At 44.3% G+C, this 23,428-nt stretch overlaps 1 protein-coding gene across 2 annotated transcripts in view; it reads left to right on the top strand.

The window, feature by feature from the left end:
* Positions 1-2,511: 2,511 nt before the first annotated feature.
* The window catches only part of Cpped1 (calcineurin like phosphoesterase domain containing 1), a 138,892-nt gene continuing 117,975 nt past the window's right edge, over positions 2,512-23,428 (top strand). The window contains exons 1-2 of one of the 2 annotated variants that reach the window (XM_052759516.1): positions 2,512-2,749; positions 22,270-22,488. In XM_052759516.1, coding sequence (XP_052615476.1) covers positions 2,680-2,749; positions 22,270-22,488 — 289 coding nt within the window. In that variant the 5' untranslated portion in view covers positions 2,512-2,679. The remainder of the gene's footprint in view (positions 2,750-22,269; positions 22,489-23,428) is intronic. The other variant, XM_052759515.1, reaches the window with a different exon arrangement.

The raw sequence follows: 23,428 nt of genomic DNA, 5'->3' as shown, positions 1-23,428 counted from the left end.
AGAAGAGTATATGGCATGTTTCTATTGGCTCTAGTCATAGGAACCCCTGAGGAAGAGCTGGTGTCACTGTTACCCAACTACATGCTGAGGACAGGAAACTCCACTCTCCTGAAAAGAGATCTGAACACTGTTTTCTTGAGAAAGATGGGATGGCCTATTGTTTAAGACAGTCAAATAGATCGCCTATTCTATTTCCTTATAAGGATGATCATGGGGTGGAGTAGCTTTTCAGCCAGTGACTTCCACCCTTCTAAAATCTACCCCTTTCCTCCCAATCCATCCCTGGTAACAGTTCTCCTTTTCCAAAGGCCCCACTCAAATGGGCTGTGCAAAGGAAGAACTGTATCTACATGTTTAATGAACTGAGAGACCTGTGGCTGCAAAAGTTACTGCCTGAGAACAAGGCTGGGGCTGGACCACTCGGAAACATTAGGGCTTGGACTGTTACTCACTTCCACTTTGTACATTCCCTCAGATCCCTCCTTAAGTCCCGTTGTATGTGGGCAACAGAGGTATGATGATTAGCAGTAATAACCATGGCTCGGTTACTCACTACTTGCCATTAGAGCTATTATTTCAAGCACTTTGACATACAAATACATTGGTACTTGTTACTTTGCTCATTGCTATGACAGAAAAAACTTCTTGGAGGAAGGACTTGTGTGAGCACACTGTTTCAGACGGTTCAGATGCTTGGGCCATGCACTTGGGCGGAACATCACGAAGGTGGGAGTACATGGCAGGGGATATTCTCACCTTAATGGACAAGAAGTAGGCTGCAGCAGGAAGTGGTTAGGAACAAGATTATCTCCAAGACATACTTTCCAAAAGAACTTGTTTCTCCAACCTGGTGCCATCTTCTGAACCTCCAAAAATACTGTCAGTGGCTGGGGTGAACTGTCCAGCATGGGCTGTGAGACCAAAACAGGAACAAGAACAATACACTTTCTAAGTAAACGGGAGACCAAATCAGGAAACATTTACCTTGCAGGTTAAGAGTTCTGTTTGCAGTTAAGAATAAGTTCCTGTTTGTCCTGTGCTCGTTTGACCAATCTGCACCAGATGTGCCTGATCACAGAGGGCAGGAGGTACCTGAGCAGGAAATACAGTAGGATGTATGTGTGCCTCTGACAGGACCTGATGGGAAATGCAGTGAATTAGAGGTTTTGCCTCTTTAAGCTCCTGCAAAACGTGATTTGTGACTATTTCCTGGGAACCCAGAGATGGATCTGGCCAGAGCCCATCCTGATCAGTATTTAATTAAAGCTCATTTCAGATTTGGCTTTAAATTTTGGTAGTGGTCTTATTCCCAACCAGTGGAGTTAACAGAGCCTAAGAGAGACATCTTATGTTCAAATCATAACATCATCTAAGTTTCTCACCAACCCTATAACCCAGTGGTTCTCAACCTGTGAGTCACAACCCCTTAGGGGTCAAATGATTCTTTCACAGGGTCACCTAAGAGCATCTGCATATCAGATATTTACATAACAATCCTAATAGTAGCAAAATTACAGTTATGAAGTAGCAACAAAATACTCTTATGGTTGGGGGTCACTGCAACACGAGGAACTGTATTAAGGGGTCGCAGCATTAGGAAGGTTGAGAATCACTGCTATAACCCTAGGTATTGTTCTCATTTGATAGGTAGGGAAACTGAGATACAGAGTAATTTTGAAGGTCATACCTACAGCAAGTGGTAGTATTAGGATCCAACTACGGAGACATGAGCTCATTTCTGTCCTGAATCACTATGACCTATAGCTGACTCAAGGTCATGGGACAGTCATTGTGGCTCCACTAACCACAAAAACATTCCAGGTGTAGGCCACTTGTTGAGAAGAGAATTTCACAAACTTGGCAAACCCTAAGACTACCTCTGTAGAGCTTGATCAAAACATCCTCTTCTTGGAGATCTGAATTCAACATTTCAGCTTTGAAATCGGAATTGGTAGCAAGTGTGAGGGCTGTGGTCCTGCGCCATGGCTTTTGAGCAGGGCAGATCCCAGCCTGCCTTGCTCACCTACAGCTCTTAATTTCCAAGAGTTGTAAACTCTCTGAGTGTCAGTCCCCCACCTGCCAAATGAAGCCAATGAGGTATTGAGCTAAACACAAGGTGTTTAGGGCAATGCCCGCTGCACAGCAAAAGAAAAGTGACATGTTAACAGTGGCAATGTCCAGGCAGTCAAGATGCCTTAAAGCCCCCGAGGTTATGGTGGGCAGCTTGGAAGGGTTGCAACTTAAAAACTAGGGCATCAAACTGAAATGGAATTTTAGATAAACAATATTTTTAAAAAAACGGTATAAGTATCTCCCAACTATTGTATGGGAGATACTTATATTATATCTTTTTTGCTATTGTTTTCGATCTGAAATTCCAAATTACGAAGCGGCCCTATACTTGTTAAATATGGCAACTCCAGGTCTCAACGCGTCAACACCAAGTCTGCTCCTGTGCAAGTGGGACCCTGACCAGGCGCACGGGTCGATCCCAGAGGGGCAGCATGTCCCTTGTCCTTCCCAGGCAGCACTAGCCGCACCGGAGCGGCCCCGCCCCGCCCGTCCCTCTGGGAGCTGAGGGCAGGTTCCAGAAACTGTTCCGGCGGGGCTGCCCGGCGGTGTGGAGTCGCTCCCTCCTCCCACAGAACGTGCCCAGGCAAGACCAGAAAGTCGCTCGCCATGTCATCTGCGGAGGCGGGGGATGTTTTCCACAGAGCCCGGGGCAGGACCCTGGACGCGTTTTCTTCAGGTACTGCTTGGCTCTTCGCCCGGGAAGGGGGCACTTCAGAGCTGCGGAACCTTCCGCGCGGGGAACCTTCCGGTCATGGGGCACACTTCCAGTCGGACCGCTTCGCCGGTTGCACACACGGCACCAGGGGACCTCTGTAGGGGTTGCGCCTTCCTCGCGGTGCAGGGTTCTACCCTGGCCTTTCCCTGACCTTGCAAGCAAAACAAAACAAAACAAAACAAAACAAAAAAAACAGAAACGGAAGTCGGGTGGAGATGGCAGAGACGTGCCTTGGCTCTGCCGTGGGGCCTATCTTTCGACTTCCTCATCCGTAGAACTGGACCCCGTGGTCATGGGAAGCCAGCTTATGAGAGGCACCTGTGTGTCAGAAGTTGTGACTTGTAAGATTGTGTTTTATACCCCACAATTGCGGCTGTTTATTATAACAGTAGAGAGGGAAGGCTGTCTGGGTCCTGGTAACGTTCTTGGATCTTGGTGTTAGCCTCAAAGGGAGCGTTAACACATTCAGAAAATTTCTGTAACCCACGGTGGAACACAGGTGCTAAGCCTTGAGCTACTCAGGGAACGCGAATGGTTCCTGTACCCCTCTGTTTTGTTTGGGTCTTTGGGGTTGATCCCTCTCAGGCGCTTAGCTTAGAACCACAGGAAAGTTCTCCTTTCTTGACTCTTGCAATCCTTTCTTGCCTCGTTCTCCTGCCTCTAATTTGCCTGAACTGCTCTGAAAAAGAATCAGGCCGGTTCCAAACCCTGGAGGGCCCTGGCACCGGCTCTTCTCTGCTCTCACGGTCCCTAGAGGGACTGGAAAGTCTGGCTCGTCTCAGCTTTCACATCCTATTTTCAAGTTCATTTCCCTAGTCTTACCTCTGGCTGCCTAGCCAAAGTACATCAATCCTCCAGTTCTCTCCTAGATCTTTGGTTCTTTTCCCTCTTTGCAACTCAAGGTTCTGCACGAGTGCATGGCCAAAAATCCACTTGTGGTTGATTGGGGGAAAATACAATCTGCTATGGTGCCATTTTCTACATTTAATGTGTCTTGTTTTTTGTTTGTTTCTTTTTTCCCTATATGTTTTTGAGACGCATCCATTTTACTGTAAGTAGTTCTCCTCATTTCCTTCCTGGGTCATATTCCATTGATTGAGTATACGTGTTGTACATTTTGTTACTGGATATGCTGAGTCTTCTCCAACTTGGTATCTTTCTTCTCTCTTTCTGTCTCCAATTTTCTTTTTCCCACAGTGCTCTATGAGAGTGACTTCTATGGACATGCAGCAATGAACTCTTTGCCCTATTCCTTAGAAAGACTTGAGAGCTGGGCAAGGAAGAGACTCAGCCAATGGAGAGCTCCCACAGGAGATCAGGGCGAAGGGAAAACAGAACACCAGCACACTTATTCCTGCACTTGGTGTCCTTCCAGGGTTCCCTTTTGCAGGCTGTATTCCTCCTCTGAAAGCCCTGCTTCTCTCAGCAGTCTGTTTTCTCAGACTCCTTTTCCAGATTGAGACATCTGAGTGATTGTGGCTCTATCTTTGGCTGCTAAACTATCCCTCATAGTTTCTTTACATTCAACCATCCCAAATAATCCCTTTGAAGATGACCCGGGAATTTTCCTAATTTTAGTATGTTAACTGTTTCTTCCTTGGTCCTGACTGGTACAATGACCATTTGGTTATTTGCTTTTCATTCTTGTTAACAATGTCATAATAAGCCTTCTGTAGACACATAGGAGAATTTCTTCAGGAGCAAGGGTGTGGGTTATAGGGTGTAATTACTCCCAGATTTACTGGGTGTTACCTTCCAGAGGGCTATACCATCCATGTTCCCTTCAGCAGACAGGAGAGTCTCCTGCTGAAGTCTGAAACACTTATCATGTCTCATTTTCACTCTAGTAAGTTGTGGGGAATAGAGGGGGTGACAAATTCCCAGTCCTCAGGCTCCAAATCTAGGCACAGAGCTGTGGCACCCAGTAGTAATCCCTGGCACCCAGTAGCCACTGCGGTGGGAGGAGTCAGGATTGTAAGTACTTGGCCATGCTTGATGACTAGGGTGGGGGTGAGGGGGTGGGACATTGATTGGCGTCAGAAGTGGGTTTGAGATATTATCTGGAATTCAGAACATTTAGGGAAGTAGGGATGGGGTTCATTGCTTTAAGATTTGGAGGCATTATTGTGAAGGGGGACAGTGTACCACAGTGGGTAGTGCCTGTGTGTTGTCTGTGCTGTGTGTTTACAGTCAGACGAATGTAGCGTACATCAAAGGTCCAAAAGTAGAAACAGCCAGAAATTCTGGAAAAACCAGCAGCCAGTCTTGGCACCTAAGCCTGGCAGGAAGGCTTAGGCAGGAAGGCACATGGTGTCCGGTGCCACGGAATGTATGTGAGTATAAGCTGAGCTGCTGACTCACAGGTGCCCCCAGGGCTGTCCAGTTACTCTGTCTGTAGAGTCAGATCTCACACGACCATCCAAGGAGTTCAGTTAATTCAAGCCACGTCCCTAGTTCACACTGTGCTCACAGTCCCCAGTTAGCTGCCTATCCCCCAAATGAAATGAAAATACCATCCCTCCCAGAGGTGAGATCCTTGAGGGACAGTACTTCTGTTTCTCCAGGAGTTGGGTAAGTGAGTCTCAATTTCAACCATCCTGTTGACATAATCTGCTAGGCTTTGCTGATGGGGTTTATAAGAAATAAAATGTAAATTTCTCACCTGAGGAAGTTCATGTTCCTAAGCCCCTGTTCAGCTATTCATTTTAATTAGGCAAATTGATAATTATAGTTTCTTGACATATCCTAATTAGGACTTTTTTCTGCATGTAACTGTCTTCTCAGAGGTTTACTGTGTCTGTTCTGAAGGAATTCTGAAAGGGAGAAATCAGGACAAAGGTGAATTTAAAAATTATATTTAAGGGTCAGCAAGATGGCTCAGAGGGTAAAGGTGTTTGCCGCCAAGTCTGACAACCTGAGTCTGATTCTGAGAGCCCGAGCCCACATGGTAGGAGAGAACCAACTCCCATAGGTTGTCCTCTGACCTCCAGATGTGTGCTGTGGCATATGTGCAACCACACCCCCACAAAATAAATAATAAAATTAATAAAACTGTGTAATTTGTTCTGAGATACTAAGTTTATTTTTCCTGATACCCCGTCCCCCATCGGAAATTTCCACCTTCTTGGGTAGCTTCCTTTAAAGGATTGTTTGGGGGGCTGGGGAGATGGCTCAGCATTTAAGAACATTTTCTGCTCTGCTAGAGGACCTGGCCTTAATTCTCAGCACCCAGGTTAGGTGGCTTACAGCCACCCGTAACTCTGTCAAGGGGATCTAGCACCCTCTTGTAGATTCCACAGGCACCCAGATACATGAGTATACACTCACACAGGTAAACCCATAGGTATGCACAGAAATAAAAGAATAAAAAAGTAATAATTTTTAAAGGACTGTATTTTAAACAATAATAAATAAAAGATTGTTTTCCTGGACATTTTGCCCCTCTGCAGCTGCCTTGTAGGAACTGACTTAATTTTGAACATTTCTTGGTCCTTCCTGTAAATCCTCTCACTGGAGAGAATAAGTGGATTCTCAGTAGAAATAATCAGGTTTAAACAGTTGTAACCGGGCAGAAGATGAAGTGAGAGCTCCAATTGTGCCTTTTCATTTAGGACAAATTAGTTCTTTCTTATTTGAAGACCATTCTGTTCAATAAAAGCTGTGGGAGTGGACGGATTTGGCCCAACAGCCTAAATCAATACAGTGTTTAATCACAGTAGCTGGACTTGGGGTTGGTTGTGGAAGGCCCTGGGGTGATAACTGAGCAATAAGCTATTAACCAGGTGAGCTGGAACTCAGTGACTATTGGCCTGACTACACTGTAACCAGTTAAATTGCTTCCTAGTCTTCACATCTGCTTTCTGTTACTTACATGCTACCTGGCCTGATGCTGGAGTTCTCAGAGCTCGCTGCCTCTAAGAGCTGCCTGCTCACAAGACATCTTTGCTTTGTTTTGCTTCGTTCAAATAACTGAACTAATTTAATTCGCCGAAGGAAGTTCTTGTGACTAAAGGAACGTCAGTCCTTTCTCATTTCCTCAGTGTAATAACCAGCCAAGGGATCCAGTGATCAGTGCACATTTACATGTTTAAAAAGATCACACTTTTCAAAAAACTGGTTTCTAACTGTACTATTTGGTTTGTTTATTTGAGATAGGCTCTAGCCCAAGCTGATCTGGAACTAATGAGCCTACTGCCTCAGTCTCCCCAGTGCTGGAGTTACCGGGCTGTGGTTTTATTTTTAAAAAACTTCATTGGGAACTTATTTACCATAACTTTCATTTATACTGAGCTTACAGCTTGTTTTCAATAAATTTACAGAGTGACACAGACATGCAGTAGTTTAAAGCAGCATTGTGCCCATCTTCGTCTGTTTCCACTCCCACACTTCACACATAGCTACTAAATTCCTGTACAGACGTGTCTTATTTGGACCTTTCCTGTGATTGGAATCCTATGTGGACTTTCCTGGTTGGCTTCGCCTAGGAATGTTTTAGAAACTCATTGTGGTGTTGGTTTGTATTTTCTTAATGGCTGATTATATTAGTTACCTTTCTCATTGCTGGGACAAAATACCTAGCCAAAGCAACTCAAGGAAGAAGGTTTATTTTTTGGCTCATAATTGGAGGTGTGGTACCAAAGGGATCTCAGCTGTGGCAGCAGGAGTGTGAGGCAGCTTCTTATATTGCACCCACATTCAGGAAGCAGAGATGGAGGATGGATGCTTGTGCCTATATCCCTCCTCTTTCTTAAGTCTGGGACTCCAGTCCACTGAAGGGTGTCACCCACGTTCAGGGCTGATCTTCTCTCATCAGTTAAACCTTTCTGGAAACACCCTCATAGACAGAACCAGAGGTGTAGTTCCATGATAATTCATTAAATCAAATGAAGTTGATTGACCACCACACTGATAGTACTGAATGCCTTTTTGTGTGCTCAGTGGCCACTGGTAGATCTCAGAAGAAATATTTACTTGGCTCATTAGCCATTTTAAAATATGTTGTCTTTTTATAATTGAGCCAAAAGAGTTCTTGTTTCTGGACCAGACCCCTCCTTACTGAATGTATGATGCACAGGCACCTTCTTCCACACTGTGAATTGTTTTTAGATGAGCTTTTCATTCATGATGAAATCCAGTTGATCTACTTTTTCGTTTATCATGTCACACCTACAAACATTTTCTTTGCCCAAGTTGCAGATAATGAAGATTTAATCCAATATTTAATATATTTTATGGTTAACAGTTCTTATATTTCGGCAAGTTTTTTGTTTTTTGTTTTTTGTTTTTTTTAAGTTCTCAAAGGGCCAGTGAGCTTGCTTACTGGGTAAAAGCATTTACCATAAAAGCCAGATGACTGTAGTGTGATACCTGACACCGACAGAGAAAACTGGATATAATACATGTCTGTAACGCCAGCACTCCTGCAGGAAGACATGAGACAGAGACAGGAGAATTGCAGACCATGCAGCTTGCAGGACAGGTATCCTGGAGTATGCAGCACAGAAAACACAAGAGCGCCTGCCTCAGAAATAAGGTGCAAGGCAAGAACAGACTCCCCCAAATTATCCTCTCACCTCTGTAGGTGTGCTGTGGCACATGGGTACCCCCATAATAATAAAGTAAGTTAAGGAAATTAGTTTACGGGAATGAGGATGGAACCCACTCCTGAAGCACATTAGGCAAGGACTCAACCACTGAGCTATACTTCCAGCCCCTTGGACAGTTTCAAGGTGATTTGTCTATGATATAGAGGAAGGGTCTAATTATTAGCAAGCTCCCATATATGCTCAGGACACCACCCAGTGTCTCAGTCGACTTTCTGTTGCCTGCAAGCCAACATGTAGGACACTAGGCTACTTCTCCAGCACCATGTCTGCCTATACACTGCCATGTCCTACCATGATGACAATGGACTGAGCCTCTGAACTGTAAGCTGCCACCTCAATTAAATGTTTTCCTTTAGAAGAATTGCTGTGGTGTCTCTTCACAGCAATAGAAACCCTAAGACAGCCTGGATATATACATGGGCTTGTGTGTGACATTTTTGCATTAAGTACCAATGCAAGAATCTTTTCCAGTTTGCACCCCACTCTCCATAGACATGTAGTCAATAAAATCTCCCTCCGCCCCTGGAAGTACTCTACATGGGGAATTCTTAGGTTTAGATTTTTCCTGTTTGGTGCTTTATTTTTACCAGCTCATTTTTATTGAATCTCTCCTCAAAACTTTCATTTTCATTAGAGGCATGCTTAGAGGTGGAAACAATTCTCCATGTTCCTCTGCTCCACGCATTTCATTAAATGAGGCAATTTAAAAATAAGCATCAACATCCACAGACTGGGGACAAGTCAAAGCAAGCCACTGTGGGGCCAGGGCAGAAGTGTGAGTGCCACTGAGGTCTGAGCCACTGGCTGGCAGTCACAGTCTGCCGCAGAAGTCTTCCAGAGTGCTGGCCAGACCTTCCCGGCACCCGGTGGACCACTCACCAGAGGAGGCTGACAGACAGCTTTTATTTCTGTACACTACCCAAATCTGAACTTTGCTGAGTCTCCAGTGAGGAAGGGGCATTGGTGCAGGGCTAGGGCAACGGCAGACCCCAGTAGCCTAGGAATGCCTGGCCTTCTGTCCAGCAACCAAGTTTGGTGTGCAGGTGAGTCAGACACCCAAAGAATAAGTGACCACACTCTGTGTAGCCTTCTGAAAGAGAAGAGAAAACATGCCAATGTCACCTGTCCTCATTTATAAAATGGGGGCACAGCTTCGTTGATGTACCTTAAGGCACAGCTGTGATCAAATATGCTTTGACTTTGGTTTGTGATGGCTTCCCATATAGAGGTACCAAGGCATTTTGTGATGTAGGTTCTTACCCTAGTGAATGGGCAGGTTCAGAGACCTTCGCTCTAATGACAAGTGACACTGGAGCAGGGCAAGGTTTCCATCTGTTTAGGCTGCTCTTTCTACAAGTGTTTCCAGTTTACCTGTTCACCTGAAGCTGAGAGATCTTAGTGGTCTTCTTATTGTCTATCTCTTCCCTGTGCAAATTATCCCTGGTCTTGTGCATTCATCCTTGAGGGTGCACTTAGTTTGTCTACCGTTCTCCTACCCAGGTGCCACCACAAGAACCCTGGCCACCTCTAGCTCACACTTGAACAGTTCCAGCAACTTTGTGCATTCACTTTTGCCCTTGAAGTCTCTTTAGCAACCATTTTGGAAAATGTTGAGTTTTGTTTGTAGTACTGGGGTGAAATTCAGGGCTTCCCACATTCTAGGCGAGTATTTTCCCAGAGGGCTACACCACTAGCTTAAGATGACTGCCTCAAACAAGTTTGGGGTCTGTCACCCCCAGACTAGGTCTTCTCTGTCTGTTTTTCTTCCTTATGTCTTCTCCTTCAGGTTATAGTTGAAGAAGACTGTGTTGCTCATCTCTTATAAATTAGGTCCCCAACACTTACTTACTTTAACACATTCTTTTTCTTGATGACACTTAGGACAGTTCATAATGCACTTTCTTCTTATGATAGGTGCCCTTAGCTGCAAGAACAGTTACCCTCTTTCTTCATTCAAGACTCTGTTTGCCCAGCTTGACCCCTGCAGGGCTGCACCTGCCCAGAGAAGACACCACTTCCATGTCTCCCTCAAGCTCCAGCGAGTCAGCAGCTGCTTGCATCTTGGTAGGGAAATAGGGACATGGGGCAAAGGTATAGCCAACATCTACCCAAAAAAGGCACCCCCAAATGTCACAATAAGGTTCTGGAGATGTCTTACTGTCCTGTAATTTGTCTAAGACTGTGTTGGCCAAAGCCAGTGATACTAAGAGACACCCTAGCCAAGAAATCCTGGCCCACCTCTTGTCTGGTCTCCAACGGGTTTGGCAGGTCTTCATTCACGGGTGGTAAGTGTGCCCGCCAAGCCTCGACTCAGAAGTCTTTGTGTCTCAAAACCATTTTTTGTTTTTAATGCACTTCAACTAAAAACAGGGTAAATTCACCCTGGTGCCTGAGACAAATAATTTGGCAGTTTTGAGGAAAACTGTTATGGCCAATCCTTTGGGGAGAAGAATCAGTCCCTGAAGGACACTTTGAAATTACTTTTCAAATACTGGATGCTTACCCCTTTCAGGTGTATGGTTTGTGCTTTTTGTCACATGCAAAGAGTTGTGCAGCTGTTACTGCAGTCCACTTTGCATCCCACCGTCCTGAAGAAGGACCCTGTACCCTCATAGCTGCCCCCAGCCCCCAGCCCCCGGCCCCCGGACGAGCAGTGTGGAAGGACGCCGTCATCTGCCACAGCCAGCCTGGCTGTTTTATGATGAGACTATTGTTAGACTAGAAAGAGTCGCAGAGCAGTGATGAGTATTGTTTAACAACTTTTTCCCCACTGAGATAAGATCAGTCCCCTGAGAAGAAAAGGGATTTTGCTGAAGACATTTAGACTGCAATTCACCGTTTTCACAGATCGCTGCCGGGAGGAGCTGCAGAGATTGTATTTCGCTGGCGTTTGCTCTTTAACCTAGCAGCCTCCAGGCAGGCTCTCCTGTCTGTGCTGTTTTATAACCAGCACAGTGTCTACGGTATAGGAAAGGTAAGGGTGTGGGGACAAGGCATGTAGATACTCATTCTAAAATGTCACCTGCTGTTTTCATGGGGACAAAGACATGGCTCAAACTCCAGGAGCCTGTCTCTACTAAGACAAAAATCACGGTGACTCCGAATGGTAATCATTGTAACTGTAGGTAGCTCACATTGGACCATTTACCCTGAGCCTCGTTCAAGGAGCTGCCTTTATTCATTCTCTGCAGATGAGGAGACTGAATCCCAGAAAGGGTAAGGAGCTTGAATGTGTTACAGTTAGTAAGGAATAGAAGTGGATTGGGGCGTGAACTCTTGAAACTCAGAAGCTGGAGTACACGGATCAGATAAGGGTAGGTCCTCTGTGGTCTTAATCCAGCTTCCTGTTCTAGCCTTACCCCACCCAGGAGTGTGACCTCCCCAGCACCCTGCTAGTCACTCTGCCTTGTGACTATCCTAATTACACCTAAGATCCCACAAGCCTGGTGTCAAATAACCTCCTTCTGTCCACCTTCCCCACTGTTCTGGAAGGCCTCAGAAGACAGGACCTGCCTGCAGTGTCCTCTGCTGAGTGTCTAGCGTTGCCCACACCACAGAGGCATGTCCAGAATATAGTGTGCTTCCCTCCTTTTGAAGCAGTATTACTGTGTAGAGTCATAACCCTCCTGCTTCAGCCTCCTCTATGCTGGGCTTGCAGGCATGTACCATCATGCCCAGCTCTTATGTGTTTGAATGAAAGGAGGGGCCAGAGTGGCATCTGCTTTCCTGGGTAAAGACAGGCTCTGTGGAGGTAGCAGCTGGGCTGGCCAAGGTAGATGATCCCTTTGGTAGGAAGGGCTGCCAGAGTGGAGAGCAGCCCTTGGAGGGATGGCAAGTGTGGGTATGTGAGAGGAGGTAGATAGTGCTTCATCTTGTAGGGGTTCTATGGTGTGTCTTGAGTAGGGTTTCTCAGCCTTGGCATCGTGCCATTACTGGCTGCCATAGGGTGGTTCTGGCCTGTGTAGTGGATGTCAGCAATGTGCCGAGCTCTTACCTCCTGTGTTCTAGTAGTTCCACTATGATAGGTAAGATTGATTAGCAACTTGACAGGACCTAGAATCACCAAAGAGGCATGCCTGTGAGGTAGTAACCAGAATGAGATAGGAAGACACTTCCTGTGTGTGGGAAGAACCATACCATGGTCTGGAGCAACTGACTGAATAAAAGTGAGAAATTAGCATTTGTTACTGTCTGCTTCCAGACTGTAGATACAATGTGACAGAGGCCTCGAGCCCCTGCCACTGTGACTCCTGTTATGGTAAATTGTGCCCTCACACAGTGATCCAAAACAAACCTTTCTATAAGTCCCTTTGTCAAGTGTATATCACAGCACCAATGACAGTGACTAATACAACCACCCATTTCACATTTAGAGATGTCTAGACATTTTATGTTAAAATCATCAATGGTATGGGTGTTAAAATGTCCTAAAATCATCTGGTCCATTGAGTGTAGAGCCACTGGCTGGACCTGTGGTAGATATTCCAGTTCCCCAGTGTCAGAATGAGCCAGGGCCCGGTGGCATCTCCACTCATCCTTGTTGTCATCAGGTATTTGCTACCTGCCAGCCTCAAGACAGGCCTAAATGACACATGTGTTCTGGAGAGAGAAGCAGCCATGAGCCTGCTATTGAGAGTCAGAGCAGTAAGGCTCACTGGGGTGGGGAGTGATGGGGGAAGGTTTGGGAACAGCACAGTGGCAGCTGCTAACTGGGTGGACTGGAGTAGAGGATTTGCAGAGTTGTTTTGTAAGGAACAGGAGAGAGCCGACCCCAGGGGGCTGTGGTACAGGACGGGAAGACTGGGGCAGGTGATGGAGAAAAGGAATGCTGCAGCTTGACTGCCTGTGTGAGCTTAAAGACCTGATCCCAAGACTAAGGGACTGGAGATGATGGAGGCAGAACTTAGGGAACTAGGGGAGGAACCAGGATGAGTAAAACACATGAATTGTGAGTGAAATGCATGAACTGTAGAAATGTTGTACGAATTCAACATTTAGACATCCGCAGAAAAATAAACCTATCTACTATGTTCTGACCATTTTAAAGTCAATTCTTTAGCTGTCCAGTCATGTGTTATTTTGAGTTTGCTAAATTAACAGGAACCAACACCTTGAATTCTTAAATCATTGTACCTTGTAATGATGTGAGGTAGTCCTGCCTGAGGCCTCTTAATCAGACTGCTCAGCCAGGGTCTGACGCTTTGTGTTGTGTTTAACCAAACTCAACTTAGAAAGTGTGGTGGTTTGAAATGAAATGGCTCCATTGGCTCATAGGGAGTGGCACTATTAGGAGCTGTGGCCTTGTTGGAGGAAGTGTGTCACTTTGAGGTCTCAGAAGTTCAAGCCATGCCCAGTGTCACTCTCACTTCCTGTTGCCTGGGGATCCGTATGTAGAACTCTCAGTTACCTCTCCAGCCCTATGTCTGCCTGCATGCTGCCATGCTTTCTGCCATGATGATAATGGACTAAACCTCTGAACTGTAAGCCAACCCCAATTAAATGCTTTCCTTTATAAGAGTTGCCAAGGTCATGGTGTCTCTTCACAGCAATGAAAACCCTAGCTAAGACAGAAAGTGTGATTTATTTTTTCCCCCTTTGTAAAAATTAAGAGATCTGTTTATCCATTTTTTTTTACCTTTAGTTATTTGAGGCTCTTTTTAAGTACCATATCATGAGTGCATACATTATTACAGCATTAGGCATTAGTGACACAGTGTCATTCCTTAGCCTTTTCCTACTCATGGGGTGAGAACAGTGATTTCTTTGCTTTGGGGGCTGCATTTCTTATAGTCAGTGACTAGCAGGCAATAGCAAAAGAATCTATAATGTTTCTAATTTTAAGAATATATTAAAAGTCAGCTTCCACCAACAATGGGCAAATATACCCAAATGGTAATAAAAGTGAACACGAGGAAATATATTGGCAGAAACAGATCAAGAAGAAATTTATTTTGTGATACAGAAAGTGCAAACTGTACAGAGAATTGCAGTTTGAATGTCTGTCTTTCAGCAGGATTTAGCACGTAAACAGTCTCATAGGAAGGCTTAATAGGGAGGCAGTGTGTGAATTCCTACAGGCTTTTAAGATTCATCCCAGTGTCAAGTTACTGCCTTGCACCTGATTAAACAGCTGAAAAATCTCAGAGGCTTTTTCTGTGAGTAGTTTGTTATCTCCCGAGATCTACTATTAATTCCTTAATTTTGCAAGATGGTTGCCATGATAGTCTCTTATCAGGCAGCAGAAATCAGACTTAGCCAGACCTTGTAACTGGGTGCAACAGATGAATTGGGTTGATAAGGCAAAGCTTTTTCTTTAAAAAATATTTTTAAGTTAAAAGTTTGATTTAGAAATTGGTGGCAACCTTGAGGTATGGACTTGTGACTTCTGTGTAATGTCAGCTGTGTGACTACCTGATCCCGAACTGGGGTGGATAGGACATTGGATCCTGCTTTTACTCCTTGTATGTTTTCTGGGTCTGCTCTTTTTCACCTTGAGCAAAGTAGAAGGGTTTCCGTAGATGGGAACCAGGTGGTGAGTTGGCTGTGTGTGGGCTAGAACAAGTTTGAGGGCATGTAGAAGGATCACATAGTTGCAGCCGATCCTTGGCATGTGTCATATGAGCACAGTGTGGCCAATTTTCTAAGAGAATTAAGAAATTCAGGCATGCATACCTATACATACATACATGTATGTATGTATATAAATTTAAAATGTTGGCAACAGATTTCAAATTTTATAAACAGTGTGTAGGTCCAATAGAACACATCTGCTAGCCAGACCTTGAGTTTGGCATGTCTAGAGGAGCTCCCCAATTAACAGCCTCAGAAACTGTGTGTCTGGGCAGCAGCCGTACCCTGAGTCAGCCCCACGATGTTGGCAGGGACTGCGGGCATCACAGACTACTGGGAGATGGTGCTGGGCCTCGCCAGCCTTAGTTTATGTGTCCATCTCCTTTACTGAGCCACTCTGTTTGAAGGGAACTTTTTGGAGACAAAATGTCTATATGGAGAGCAACGACTTTTGAGCAGCCAAGTTTGTGCATCTCTCCAGCCAGAGAAACTCAAGGGCTCTTGGGCAGAAGGTATTCACTGTGTGAACTCCAGTCCTGAAAATACTAGCTGTCACTCAGTATCACACCTTGGTTGAATAAAAAAACTGGCTAAGTCAATTTTTAGAAACTTGTCATAACTCAGGTAGCCTTTGTGGCCAAGCTTTCCAGCTTCCTGTGGATGGGCCAAAATAAATGGGCTTAACTCTGTTCAGTACTAGAAAGTCAGTAGCAAACTTGAATTTAACTGATTAAGTGCATGAGAAGCTAGGCCTGGGTTTTGTTTGTTTGCTTGCTTATTTTTGTTTTGGTTGAGATAATGTCTTGTATGGCCTAGGCTGGCCTTGAACTGTATGTAGCTGAGGCTAACCTGAATGCCTCATCCCAGGGCAGGGTTACAGCTGTGTGTCACCATGTAGCCCAGAGCTTTATATTAGTGTGTATGGCTGACTCGGCTGTGCCCCCCATCCTGCCTCCTGGAATCCTTACCTGTGGGATTATGGTCCCCTGTCCTTGGTGTTGGCTGCTCTACATTGTGATAAAGAGCTCCCCAGAAGGGACACGGGTACGGGGGTCACATCCAGGGCTGTGTCATGTACAGTTATAACATGCTGTTGCTAGCAGATTCTTTCCCCAGTGGCTTTGGTAATGCAAGTTCTTATGCCGTGAGCTTCCAAAGAACCAAGGATGGCCCCTGCGGCAAAACTAGTTAATTCATACGCTCAGGTCCACTTGCCACAGAGCCTGCAGCTTGGAGGCAGAATTGCTCTCATGAGTTTTCAGCTGAGACCTCCAAACTGGCCAACACCCTGTTTGCTGCTTATGAGGGGCTCTGACCACAGGGCAGACTGAGCAGAGCTTGATTCCTGACCCCTAGTGACTATGAGATGTGTGCTGTCTTAAGCTTCCGCGTTTCTGGTAATTTGCCACCTAGCAATAGAGAGCTAATAGAATTTGTTGATGAGCAGGCCGGAGAGATGGTTCAGTAGATAAAGCACTGTCTGTGCAAGTGTGAAGACATGAGTCTGAATCCTCAAATCCATGTAAAACTGGTACCTGGGTCTATAATCACAGCACTTCTATAGAGACATGGGAGGCGGAGAGAAGAATCCTCAGCAGCCCTTTCCCTCCCAGTTATAGAACAGAAAAGGAACAGAGTCCCTGTCTCAAGGTAGAAGGCAAGGACTGATACTTGAGTTTGTCCTTTGGCCTCTACACACACTGCAGCACACTTAAGCCTGTACATACACACATGAATACAATACATGTACTCATTATACGCAGTTGAGATTAAAAAATTACATTCATTATGGACATTGTTATTCATGGCTGTCTTATGTGTTTCAATTAAACAAATATGTGCTTTATTATGATTTAATGCTAAATGTTCTGTACACTTTTCCAGAGCTTTATATCAAGTATTTGTAAGGACTATATATCTTTGTTTTGATGCTCTCTTAGTGTTGTGGACTATTATTTTAAGATGTGTTACATTTGTTTATGCTGAAGAACATTTGTTTAATGATGCAAAGATGTGTTGCATTCTTTTATGTTGCATTTGTTTAACGCTGTGAAGCTGTGTTGCCGTGCCTGTCTAATACATCTGATTGGGCTAATAAGAAGCTGAACAGCCAGTAGCTAGGCAGGAGAAAGGATAGGTGGGACTGGCAGGCAGAGAGAAGAAGTAGAAGGAAAGCAAGAGAGATCAAGGAGCAAGAAAAGAAGGGGACAGCCACACAGCCAGCCATGGAGTAAGAGTGAAAGTAAGATATACAGAAGTAAGAAAAGGAAAAGGCACAGAGGCAAAAGGTAGATGGGATAATTTAAAGTTAGAAAAGCTGGCTAGAAATAAGCCAAGCTAAGCCAGGCATTTATAAGAAATAATAGGTTTCCATGTGTATTTATTTGGGAGCTGGGTGGCATGCCCCTCAAAGAGTAAAGAGTGAAAAACAACCAACTACATCTTAGTTCGAGTTTCAGTTGCTGTGGAGAGACCATGACCATGGCAACTCTTACAAAGGAAAATATTTAGTTGGGGTGGCAGCTTACAGTTTCAGAGGTTCAGTCCATGGTGGGATATGGCAGTGTGCAGGCAGACATGGTGCTGAAGAAGCAGCCGAGAGTCCTACATCTTGATCCATAGGCAACAGGAAGTGAACTGTGACACCAGGTATAGCTTGAGCATATATAAGACCTCAAAGCCCCCTCTCCCCATGGCACATTTCCTTCAAAAAGGCCACACCTACTCCAACAAGGCCACACCTCCAAATAGAGCCACTCCCTTTCAGGACCATTTTCTTTTCAACTCCCACAGGTGCCATCTGGGTCAGATCTGAGGCTTTCTTAACCAGCATATTGTGTTCTTTTGCTCATCACACATACTTAGTCTCAAAGTTGACCACATTCTCATCATAGTCATCAGTTAGAACTCTTGCCTGCATTCTCCCACAAGAAAAATCATGCCTCTCTCTGTGCTCATGTGTGGTACACATGTCTTTGCTTATGGCTGGTTTCACCGTGCATCACAGTGTCATGTAAGAGCTAAGTGTTAGAACTAGGACCAGTGAGACAGCTGAGTGAGCAAAGGTTCTTGCCTCCAAGTCTAGTGTTTGGTTCCTGAGACTCACATTGTGGAAGGACCTGTGTTTGGTTCCTGAGACTCACATTGTGGAAGGACCTGTGTTTGGTTCCTGAGACTCACATTGTGGAAGGAGAGCTGAGTCCCAAAGGTGGTCTTCTGACCTTGTCATACAAACTCACATGTGCCCTCTCCCAAAAATAAATAAAAAGATATAATAAAGTATTAGAACTCGCTAGTCACTAACGAATTCTTCAATTAAGCTCTTACCATTCAAATAATCTTGGGTTGATTTTGAAAAGCAATTTCAAATGTGATAATTGTGACAATACTAAGAAATGTTTAGGACCAAATACCTAAGCTAAATAGAATCAGGAACAAAAAGAAAATGAGCAGAAAAAGGAACAACCCCGAGTATGCAACAGTTAAAAACCAAAAGCCCTCCTCAGAGTGGTGTTTCAGTGCAGGGGAGCTGAAGTCTCCATGTCTGTCACTTCCCCAGGACACTGGAGTCTGCTACCAGCTATTCTCAGATGTCAGTGAGTGCACGGGTCATTGGGAGGTTTGACTGGCTTGGCCCCACTTCCTGCTGATGTTGCTGGACCCCAACACGTCACAGTGATCCCAGGAGACCTCTTTACCTTGCACAATATTCACTGTTGCCAGCATGTCTTTCTCCTCCCTCCAGCCTCCATTTCCAGGCAGTTCTTAATTAGACTTGTCAGGCATTTACTCTCTAAGAGGACAGTCTCTTAGGAAAAGTCAGGGGCATATGGGGTCTCTGTGCATGTGCTTTTCAGTAATGACAGAAACTCTGATTGTAAATCAACTCATTCATAAATGGGTCTCAGATTAGTGAATTGCTATGACTTGAACTGCTATGACAGTGCTTCCAGAGGGTCTTGAGAAGCTGGACTTTCCTGGGGTGGGAAGCACATAGTAGCTTTGCCCTAGAAAGGGTGCCATATAGGTCATCCTGCAGGTATCCTGGCGTAAGCCTGGACTTTGAAATTCACCTTCATCTTGTAAAAAGCTGCCCTCTGAGAGATGAAAGAGATGGACCCACAGAATAGACCTCCTTCCAGGACACACTTTCTACAGTCCCACATCTTTAATTCAGCCTGTTCTTTATATAGTTACAAATTTACTTTTACTGTGGTGGGGGGGGCGCCTGTGTGTCAGCTCTGTAACTGAAGGCTAGAGGACAGCTTTTGTGGGTCCGTTCTGCTCCACTGGAGAAGAAGGGCATTGAACTCATGTTATTAGGCTGCTGTGGCAAGGGCCTTTATCTCAGCTGTCTCTTGCCATCATCTTTTTAAATACAAATTCCCACCATGTAGCCCAGAGTGGCCTCCAATTCCAGCTCCTTTTGGTTCCATGCTCAAGTGCCAGGTTTGCACACATCTGTCATCATACAGTTGGACTGTTTGGCCTTGATCCACATTAAGGTGATACTAAAGACCATTAACCCCTGAGCAAACCCCTAAAAGGTGCTTTGCAAGTGCAGCACCCTGAGCTAACATCCACTTTATTAGATAGACACAGTAGGTGTGTGTTGAATGTGCAGAACTTCATTTTCTTTATCTGAAATGAGAATGTCTGCAAAGCTTTGACTACAAAGCTGATTAACTCACTAGTTATGGACAGTTTGCAATGTTGCAAGTCCAGAGCTAAATTATCTTTGGCTGTCTTTAGCCCACTTAGGAGTCGTTTATTCCCTTCCTGTATATGTGACCTAATGTCTTTGTGGCCACTAGTTAAATCATTTGGAATAGACGGAGCAATAGCTTCTAGCAGTGCAAAGGCTTAGAATGCCATCATAGAGTGTCTGAGCCCTATGACGGCACTGTGACTGCCTACCTGATGTTTCCACCAACATACTTGAAGAACATCTTGATTTATGATTGCCTATGTTCTTTTATTTAAAAGCTTCATGAAACTGTTTCCATGTTGGAAATGGAATTTGGAATCACTTGAATCTGTGTTCCTGGACATGGTCACATGGTCTCATATTTGACTCCAGAATAAACTCTTTTCTCCCTTTTGAGGTGAAAGCTGTATTTTTGAATCAACAAGTCAAATCTATTTGTTTTGGGCTTCATCATCATAAAACTGATACTCTTAAGTTTTTACTAAGTAACATGTAATGAAAGATTTATCTTAATAGAGCCAAGGACTATTGACTTTTTGAGGTTCTTGGCTGTTTGTCATGGGAAACCACTTATTAAAATGTTTGCTGCAGGAAACTTTCTGAACTGTGGCAGCAGGTTGATTTACTCTGTGACCTTGGGTGCCACTCACCCCCTGGATCTGCTTCTGATTAATTTATATGTTTTAAATAGCTCTGCAGAGGGCCTCAGAAATCAGAACATAGCTAAAAGCAATCAGCAGCATACAAAGGTTACTACTGAAATAATAGGAAAATGTTACTAACAGTTAACTTTAAAAACACAAAGCAGCATCTAGTAGGGTTTTGTTGTTTCTTTTTTCTTTTTCTATTTATGACATGTATTGAGCTCTTCAGGAAGAGTCTCTCCCCTTGACTCTTGTCTCCAGCCTGATTTGTAGTTACCTATTGCCATCAGCAAACTACCCTGAACCTCGGCAGTGTGAAGCAGCAAGCCTGCATTGTCACAGAGTCCCCTTTGGGTATATCATTGCTGGGTTCTGCTAAGGCTCCAGTTAAGGCTCTGCTCTTATCCGAAAGCTCAGTAATGGACATCTCTCTTCCTGGTCCACATACAGGGCCATTCGCAAGATGCAGTTCTTTCTGGGATGTTGACCAGACTCTTCCTTCTGTTCCTTGTCATGTTGGCCACTCCATAGGGCAGTTTACTGTATGACAACTTTTGTTTTGTTTTCTTCGGAGACAAAATCTCTCTATAGCCCCTGGCTGACCTGGAATGTGTCTCCGCCTTCTGAGCACTAGGATTAAAAGCTTGCACCACTGCACATAGCTTGATATGACAGCTTTTGACTATGGAGCAAGGAAAGGAGAGGGATGAAGATCACGGCCTTCTTCCAGCCTCTATCTGAAGGGACATATTGTTAACTGTATTCTGTTTATTGGAAGCAGGTGCAGTCCATACCCAAGGTTACAAAAGATGTAAATACTATCAGGCAATACCTTTGGGAACCACCTTGGTCTTTCTATCACACACAGTAAAGGCTGAATAAATATGAGTTGAATCCTTCAGTAGAGCTTGCTCTCTGTCCTGTACTGTGAGATGCACACCACTCCTTGCTTTCAGTGAGCTTAGGTTGGTTGTGGATAGACTTAACAGCCATGATATAGATCAAGGACTAATGGGTTAACATGCAGGTACCCTTTGTTCTGCAAGTTTGGTGACTTTATAATGTGTTATATTCTTAAAATTTGCTAACAGTGGATACTAATTTTTCTCACCACCCTCACATAAAGGTTGAGGTGATAGATATGTTAATTATTTGATTCTGGTAATTATTTCACCATTTGCATGTATAACAATTGTGTGTGTGTGTGTGTGTGTGTGTGTGTGTGTGTGTGTGTGTGTGTGTGTGTGTGTTAGTGTTTTGTTTTTTTGTCAGTTCTACCTCATTTAGACTGGAAAAAATAAAATTCCCATGTTCACTATCAGTGTGCTGATACCCAGTTGCCTTTGAATTTTAGCTTTGATTTTTTTCCTTCCTTTGTTCCCTTTCACATTGATCTACTCATTTCAAGATTTCAAGACTTTATTCCTGGCGCCACATCTCCCACCACATAGCCAGAGTTTTGAACGCCAAGTTTTGTAATTAAAATTCTGTTGCATTCCCCCAAAACAGCACAAATGGTGCCATTAAGCCTGGAAGAAAAGATTCGTAAGCACTTTACCTAGTAATTTAAATATAACACTCTGGCAGCATTGGTTTTGGGTATTTTTAATTCCAATTAGAACACTATTACTGAACATTAATATCTCCTGCACTGTGCTCCGTTGTGGTCTCTGGTTCATTTTGGATGTCTGGCTTTTAAACAAACAGCTTGGGTATGTGACTATAGCAACCCACGTGGTTTCCTGTGGCCTTTGGGAAACACTAGGTGTCCAGCGTAATTAATTTAAATCAAAATCCTCTAGATAGTGACAGGAAAATGGTATGTTTGGACAGCACCGTATCAAAATGACCTATTTAATTTAAGAAAAATATTGTTTCCACTTGCATGCTAACCTGGATGCCTTCACTGACAGATTTTCTATCACCCTCCCCCACCTTTTTTTTTTTCCTTAGAAAAGGAAAGGGAATGGAAAGGCCCATTCTACTTCATCCAAGGTGCAGACCCCCAGTTTGGGCTGATGAAGGCCTGGTCCACTGGGGATTGTGACAATGGCGGAGATGAGTGGGGGCAGGAGATGCGTCTCACTGAGCAAGCTGTTGAGGCCATCAACAAGCTGAACCCAAAACCCAAATTCTTTGTTCTTTGTGGAGACCTCATCCATGCCATGCCAGGTAAGCTTTGGGTTGTCATGGGTAATCTTTTCTTCTTGAGTTAATCCTAACCAAGTGTAGGCAGGAAAAGTAGATTTTTCCTCCAAAGACATCTCTGTTTGGTATTGTTCTTACTCTTCAAAGTAGTTGTGATATCATTAAATATCAGAAAATGCATACTCACTTTATATTTAGAACTTGGCAAAATTAATAACAGTAATTAGGCCTGGTTACACTTCTGGTGATTCAAGCTTAGTAGGAAAATACACCCCCTATGACACCTTGTTATGTTTCCAAGGACAAACATTACAATTTCCACACACCATGTCTGTAATTTTTAACTATAATCTGTAACTGTAAGCTGGTCCCGTCTTTAGTTGTCTCTCCTTTTAGATTTTTATTTTATGTCTATGGGTGTTTTGCCTTCGTGTATGTATGTGCACTGTGTGTGCAGTACCTGCACAAACCAGAAGAGGCATCAGATGCTCTCAAACTGGAGTTCCAAACTTTTGTGAGCTACCATGTGGCTGCTAGGAATTGAACCTAGGTGCTTTGCAAGAGCAGCCAGTGCTCTTAACCACAGAGCCGTCTCTCTAACCCTGCTTGCTTTGCTTTTTACACTTTGTTTCTCCCATGTGTGTTGTTGCTTTAGGTATATCCGGGTCCAGGGGCTCAGAAGTTGTTATCTGATTTTGATCTCTCCATCTCTCAGCTATGCTTTCCTCTTAGTTGACTTCATTTGCAGTCAGGCTCTCTAGATAGTGGCTATAAACTTAGGAGTTCTAGGTTTATAGAAATCACAACAGAAACAAAGTGACCTATTTTGGATGGTCCAGTCAGAGTCACAGACCACATTTACCTGACTTACATGTGCCCACAACTAAATTGTGAGGTTAGCTCTACTACGGCCATGTGGTCTGAAGAATGGGTGGTTTTCCTAAAGAAAAGTAAGACGCTGGGC

Source organism: Peromyscus californicus, unplaced genomic scaffold (assembly GCF_007827085.1).
Source record: "Peromyscus californicus insignis strain IS unplaced genomic scaffold, ASM782708v3 Scaffold_3__1_contigs__length_106647218, whole genome shotgun sequence".
Taxonomy (NCBI): Eukaryota; Metazoa; Chordata; class Mammalia; order Rodentia; family Cricetidae; genus Peromyscus; species Peromyscus californicus.
This window is presented reverse-complemented; position numbering and strand designations above follow the sequence as displayed.